This window comes from Choloepus didactylus, chromosome X, assembly GCF_015220235.1.
Source record: "Choloepus didactylus isolate mChoDid1 chromosome X, mChoDid1.pri, whole genome shotgun sequence".
Lineage (NCBI taxonomy): Eukaryota > Metazoa > Chordata > Mammalia > Pilosa > Megalonychidae > Choloepus > Choloepus didactylus.
Window position 1 is genome coordinate 87,933,277 of NC_051334.1, and position 7,408 is coordinate 87,940,684.

General features: G+C 38.3%; 1 protein-coding gene across 1 annotated transcript; it reads left to right on the forward strand.

The window, feature by feature from the left end:
- Positions 1-1,778: 1,778 nt before the first annotated feature.
- LOC119522793 (serine/threonine-protein kinase RIO3-like) lies at positions 1,779-4,665 on the forward strand. The gene has a single exon (XM_037821436.1). It carries the CDS (start codon positions 1,923-1,925, stop codon positions 3,480-3,482), a length of 1,560 nt encoding a protein of 519 aa, XP_037677364.1. The 5' UTR covers positions 1,779-1,922; the 3' UTR covers positions 3,483-4,665.
- Positions 4,666-7,408: the final 2,743 nt, after the last annotated feature.

Consider the following 7,408-nt stretch of genomic DNA (forward strand, 5'->3'; position numbering starts at 1 on the left):
GTTCATGGAAAAATAGTGGCTGCCCCCTCACTTAGATCACATAGAGACCATAGAAGGGACTAGTGGGCTCCATCTTGTAAAATTTAGAACAGAGTTTGAGCATTTCTCTACCTTACCCAATGTTTGTTCTCTTGAATCACATCCTGTAGATTCACCTACTGTACTCAAATGAGAACTGATGATAAGTAGGCACTACCTGGCAGGAAGTAACAATTCAGGTACACATATGAGAGGAAGGTCATTGACAGATAAAATTAATTTGAGGTTTAGTGGATGGAGAATTCATATTCAGTGTTGAGTTATGTTCAATAGTATTGATTCTTGCTAATGAGAATTGTTTTGACATATATTATATAGAATAAATGAACTAATCAGTACCAAGGAAGTGCTAGAGGTTCATTAACATTAGGAGTTTCTGGCTAGGTAATTTTGAGACCACATTGGCACTGAAACCAAATTAGGTGGTTAGTACTCTCTTATAGATAATCAGTTATCACAACCTGCTCTATGTCACACCTTTAATTACCAAACCAGGGGGACCTCTTTTCTTTTAACAACTCTGTTTCTCTTTGGCAGAAAGACTTAAAAATGTTGGCATGTTGCTCACATGACTTTTCTGGAAAACTCTTGTTAGTCAGGTCATGTGATGAGTGAATGAGAAAATTGAGAAATCCTTCTCCCTTCTGACATGCTGTTGGAGAGACAAATGCCAGCAAGCAGCTGGTCACATTCCATGGGCTCATGAATAAATCAGGAGATGACAAAGAAGAAGAAGAAGGAAACAGCAATGATAACAATAAAATAACAATAACAATAACTATAATTAATCAAGAGACTACTATGTGCCAGACACCAAGATAAACATTTTACATGCGTCTCATGTTTCCTTAGTGTTGTTGTGGTGGTTTGGAGCTATGTACCTAAGAAAAACAAGCTCTTAAACTAAATTCATTCCTGTGGGAGTGAACTCTTGTAAATAGGACCTTTTCAGTAAATAGGACCTTTTCATGAGGTTACTTCAGTTAAAGCATGGCCCAGCTGAATCAGAATGGGTCTTAATCCTATTACTGAAGGCCTTACAGCAAAGGTCATAGAGAGAAAGAAAGCCACTAGGAGAAGCCAGATGTCAATAGAACCCAGAGAAGTCAGAAGGGGCTTCTATATGCATTGACATGTGACAGAAAAGCCAAGGACAAAGGATCACCCCCAGCCAGCCCCAGAATGCCACAATCTTCTGGGAGAAAGCATCACTTTGATGGTACATTGATTTTGGACTCCTCTTATCCTTAGAACCATAAGCCAATAAATGTCCATTGTTTAAGTCAACCAACTGCATGGGATTTGCTTTGGAACTAGGAAACTGAAACAGTTGGTGTGCAACAAAATGAGATAAATGAAGATAGGAATTAGTTCTTCATAAATTTAATGTATTTAATTTTGACTTTGCTTTTGTTCAGGATATAGAAAGCTGCAAGAGAGCACCACTCACATCCTAACATGAGAAAAATATGGAAAATCTATGAATTATAATTTTCTTGAATTCATTGAAGAGCCAAGATGGCAGGACAAAAAAGCTATATGAATAACAAATGGTGACAAGATTCTCCAAGAAGAAATGGAAACTGTGAGCTGCTCTACCTTTGATAGAGCATAGGGGAAAATGTAAGCACCATGGAAGTAGATGAGAAGAAATCAGTTAAAATTTTAATTAACTCCTAAGGACCAAGTGTGAGATTGCATATCAGTTTATCATAAAAAGCAACCCCAGTCCGGCCGCGGCGGCCTCCGCCGCCATCTGTCACCTCGGCTCCGGCACTAACAGCCTGTTGCCCCCGACCCGCCGCCTGTCTACTTCTCGGCTTACTCTGTTTCCCAGCCCTGCCACCTCTGTGCCCTTTTCTTGTCGCTGGTCTCTTCCCCCCATGGATCTGGTCGGAGTGGCATCACCTGAGCCCGGGCCCGCAGCGGCCTGGGGACCCAGCAAGTGTCCATGGGCTACCCCTCAAAATACAATATCTTGTTCCTTGGCTGATGTAATGAGTGAACAGTTGGCTAAAGAATTGCAATTAGAAGAAGAAGCTGCTGCTTTTCCTGAAGTTGCTGTTGCTGAAGGACCATTTATTACTGGAGAAAACATTGACACCTCCAGCGACCTAATGCTGGCTCAGATGCTACAGATGGAATTTGACAGAGAATATGATGCACAGCTTAGGCGTGAAGAAAAAAAATTCAATGGAGATAGCAAAGTTTCCATTTCCTTTGAAAATTATCGAAAAGTGCATCCTTATGAAGACAGTGATAGCTCTGAAGATGAGGTTGACTGGCAGGATACTCGTGACGATCCCTATATCCCAGCAAAACCAGTTCCTACTCCCAAAAAGGGTTTTATTGGAAAAGGAAAAGACATCACCACCAAACATGATGAAATAGTATGTGGGAGAAAGAATACAGCAAGAATGGAAAATTTTGCACCTGGGTTTCAGGTAGGAGATGGAATTGGAATGGATTTAAAACTATCAAACCATGTTTTCAATGCTTTAAAACAACATGCCTATTCAGAAGAACGTCGAAGTGCCCACCTCCATGAGAAAAAGGAGCATTCTACCGCAGAAAAAGCAGTTGATCCTAAGACCCGTTTACTTATGTATAAAATGATCAACTCTGGAATGTTGGAGACAATCACTGGCTGTATTAGTACAGGAAAGGAATCTGTTGTCTTTCATGCATATGGAGGGAGCATGGAGGATGCAAAGGAAGATAGTGAAGTTATACCTACAGAATGTGCCATCAAAGTGTTTAAGACAACTCTTAATGAGTTTAAGAATCGTGACAAATATATTAAAGATGATTTCAGGTTTAAAGATCGCTTCAGCAAATTAAATCCGCGTAAGATCATCCGCATGTGGGCAGAAAAAGAAATGCACAATCTCACAAGAATGCAGAGAGCTGGAATTCCTTGCCCAACAGTTGTAATGCTCAAGAAACACATTTTAGTTATGTCTTTTATTGGCCATGATCAAGTTCCAGCCCCTAAGTTAAAAGAAGTAAAACTCAGTAGTGAAGAAATGAAAGAAGCCTACTATCAAACTCTTCATATGATGCAGCAGTTATATAATGAATGTACGCTTGTGCATGCTGACCTCAGTGAGTATAACATGCTCTGGCATGCTGGAAAGGTCTGGTTGATTGATGTCAGTCAGTCTGTAGAACCAACGCATCCCCATGGCCTGGAGTTCTTATTCCGAGACTGTAGGAATGTCTCACAGTTTTTTCAGAAAGGAGGAGTGAAGGAAGCCCTTGGTGAAAGAGAACTCTTCAATGCTGTTTCAGGCTTAAACATCTCAGCAGATAATGAAGCTGATTTCTTAGCTGAAATAGAAGCTTTGGAGAAAATGAATGAAGATCATGTTCAGAAGAATGGAAGAAAGGCTGCTTCGTTTTTGAAAGATGACGGAGGTCCACCGGTACTATACAATGAATAACACCAGTTCCCACTGCCTTTAAATGTTAACACAGTGGAGACTGTCAGCTGCCAATGGCAAATGAAGTTATGGGTGACTTGAAATACCAAAAAAAGGAAACATGAGGAGTGTACAATGGTGCTTCTGTGTTTGTTTGGTTTTTTTCCTTGAAACCCATGTGCCAGATGTGTGGAATTTTTAGCTCAGCATCAAAAGAATAGAATGTCACTACCTCTCATCTTATAAACAGAATAATATGTCTTTAATAGCTAAAGATTATCTATCTAAAATAGACTGATTTTACATGATTTATGGTAGAAAACGTTTCGATGAGAATTTTTAAAACTTAGGTAACATTTCCAAATATGGGAAGAAGGGACAGAGGAATGGAAGAGAGGGTTTTATTATAAATTATTTGCTTTTTCCACCTTCCTGTTTTGTGATGCATCTTTCCTCAGATATTTTGTTAGCCCTTCTCAATTCTTTTTCCAGACTAAAATTTCTTCTCTTTTAGTGGGTGTTATCAATGGAAATTTGATTTCAGAATGGCTGACAGAAATACAGCTAAGCAGTGTTGTATTAGTATATCATGAAAATGAACTGAATTCTGCTTTTTTCAGACTTAAATCCAAGGAAAGGCATCATGGGTTTCTGAAAGAGATAAATATGTAAGAACTTCTTAAGTATCCAAATTTTTAAAAAATTTAACTTTCAGATTTTCTACATTTATGTAAAATGGTTAGGATGTAACTCATGATATAGTTGCTCTACATTTATAATGAAAATGTAACTTTTCCGGAGGGACAGAATTTAAGACTTAACCATGTTTCATGAATCTTAATGAAATCAAAGAAACAAAGTTCAAATTACTTTTCACTCATACTATGTATTTATTGATTTTTGAGAGAAATATGGGAAGCTAATAAAAAATATTAAATAAGCAAATGAGGAAAAGTATATAAAGCAACTTGACTACCATGTTAACCAACTAACTTGAACTGTCTGACCTCATTTTTAATAATTTTTAGTACTGGCTAGACTCCACTTCTAAGAAAAAAGCAAGCACTGCACTTTCCCCACTGTGTTTGTTAGGACCGAAGCTCACTAACTACAATGTCATGCCTCTTCCTGTTACCGAAATCAGATTGGAACCACTAAAACCAAAACTGCCTGTCTGCTTAAAGGAAGTAAAACCTAAACTTCATTTAAAAAAAAAAAAAAAAAAAAAAAGCAACCCCAGACACAAGAGAAGTTTGCAATTTCTCACAAGTTCATCCCCACAAGCCTCCATGAAGTATTTGTGACAAAGTTTGGGGAATGGGCAAGAGATCAGAAAGAGCAGAACATGTGAAGTGGTCATCTGGCACTCAGGAAAAAGTGAAAAACACCATCTGTTTTCTTGGACCCTTCTCATACAAATTGGAAGTCTTGAACCACTGAAGGAGAGGTAAAAGTAAAATTCATTTGCCACTGCAGGAGGGACCAAAATCCATTTTTCCCACCCACAAAGACAAGTCACAATCCATTGCTTTAGGGGCAAGGTGTATTGGTCAGTGTCCTCCAGGGAAGAAGAGCCAACCAATAGGGCAGATTTTATATGTATAATAAAATGAAATATATAATAAATGTGTGTGTGTGTATATATATATATATATATAAGTATATAAATATAAATATTATGAGATTTATTATAGGAATTGGCTTATACATCTGTGGGTATTGGCAAGTCTGAATTCCATATGGCAGGCAGCAAATTGGGAACTCCAATAAAGGGTTTTGATACATTCCCCAGGAGAAGCTTTCTGGCTGAAGTAGAGATGGAAATTCTTCCTTCTGATTTCTGAAGTCATCAGTTCCCCCTTTAAGGCCTTCAACTTATTGGATGAGATTTTTCTTATTGTTGAAGCCAATCTTCTATGTCCATTGTTGATAAAATCAGCTATAGATACAATCAAATTAATTATGATTTAAATCCACAAAGTATCCTCAGAGCAACAATTAGGTCAGTGCTTGCTTGACCAAATAATTGAACATCATAACCTAGTCGATTTGATGCACAAATTTAACCATCACAGAAGGGTATAAGCAAAGGCTATTTGGCCCTTGGAGGAAAGGTAAGAATACACTTTGGATACCACATCAATACAAAACAAACATTTGATTTGAAGTATTTATGAAATTCTCTCCCACCCAAGACCTATCACAGATATAAGTTAAAATAAACTTCAGCAAAGGGTTGAGCAGGAATTCTAAGAAAGCCTCAACCTGATGTCTAGAAACAGGCCCTGCCTAAGACTGAGAGTGGACCAGGAGAATTGGAAGCCCCTACTGAATCCACAATGAGGCTAGCATTAAGTAGCAAGCAAACAAAATCTACTCTTTCCATAGCATAGGCATGCAGGGACTGATGATAGCTGAGGGTGGAGCAGGAACAATGGGAAGAATCTTCTGGCATGCCAAGCCTCAAACTAAGTGTAATGTAATGACAGCCCACTAATGAAGAAATCTGAAGTAATTTGAAGCCTATGGTGCATTGGGTTTAATGACAGCAACAACAAAACCCAAATCCACATTGAATATTGACTAAACTGTTTCAAACTTCCACAGCAATGACCTGTGGGAAGAAGTGGGCCCATTTCTGGATGCACATCTTGTTCCCTTCAATCTTTACTATTCTTCTATACTCACTGTTCAGCAATATATATAAAAAAATATACATAGGAAAAAGGGAGGGAAAAAACAAACCATCATCAAGATATAAAGAAATCACCAGAAACGGAGACAGATATGTCCCAGATGTTGAGAATACCATTCAGGAACTTTAAAATAAATATAATTGAGTGATGTCAGCATGTATGGTAGAATAAAAAACTCCCCAAATTTTATCCTCTATAAAAGAAATGAAATCACTGGCAAAAATTATCAGAATTAACACTTTTTCAAAACTATGGAAATTGACCAAAGGTTTTCATCAATCCAGGGAGATTTTATTTAAGAAAAAATGGCTACATCTCAACAATACCAGTGAGCTTTATGGCATTTAATCATACCCTATTCCCATCCCCTTTCCACAACTCTGCAGTAGCCTTGAAGCCCAGTTGCCTGCAATCATGGTGAAAACCAGCAGTTTGACAGCCACAGGAGGGAGCAGAACAGATTGGAACTCCTTCAAAGTACCATTCCCAAAGAATTGTTTTTCTTTGGCCAGTATGGTGTTACCCTGGAGGACCCCACTCTTTGAGCTTGTGTTCATTTGACCTGAGTTGGAGGTAGCCCAATGTTGAGTCATTTCCCCAGGGGAAATTGTGAAAAGAGTCAATAGCAATTGTTTAATATTATGGATGCATGATAGAGTGGGTTAGAATGAGGGTAAAAGCTAGGCTAACCAAAAAACTCTAAAGGAAAATCTGGGGCCTAAGAAGTTCCCAAGGGCCTTTGAGAAGCTCCAACATATTCCTGGGAATCTAGAAGGCCAAAAAACGTACAGGGCTATGCACATAACCTTTAGAAAGATTTTAAAAGGCTCTAAGCTCTCACTTCTGGCTGACCTTGAAGTTTAATGAAAGTAATAAATGAAGGCTAAAGCAGAGTTTTCAACAGCCTTAGTGTTGGAGGCATGCACCAATATGCACACAGAGACCCTAAGAGAGGACTGGGAACCTTATTGGTTCCAGGCAAAGAAAGAAATCTCTATCCTATCATTAGTCAACCAGCAAATTAACCAAGAAGAAATTTCAGGGACCATATGCAACAAAGAATACAGACTTTACAGAATTAGTTCAGAAAAGCCTCAAAAGAAACAATAAGCAGTAGCACCACCACCACTAAATAGCAAAAATAATAAGCTCTGGAGAGGGGATAGAATCATATTTCCAGAATTGTCACATTATATTATTTAAAATATCCAGGAAATTGAAGTCATGAAAAGAAACAAGAAATTGTGGCCC

Excerpts from the sequence above, each read along its gene's own strand:
- LOC119522793 (XM_037821436.1), top strand. The coding sequence starts at position 1,923 with ATGGATCTGGTCGGAGTGGCATCACCTGAGCCCGGGCCCGCAGCGGCC.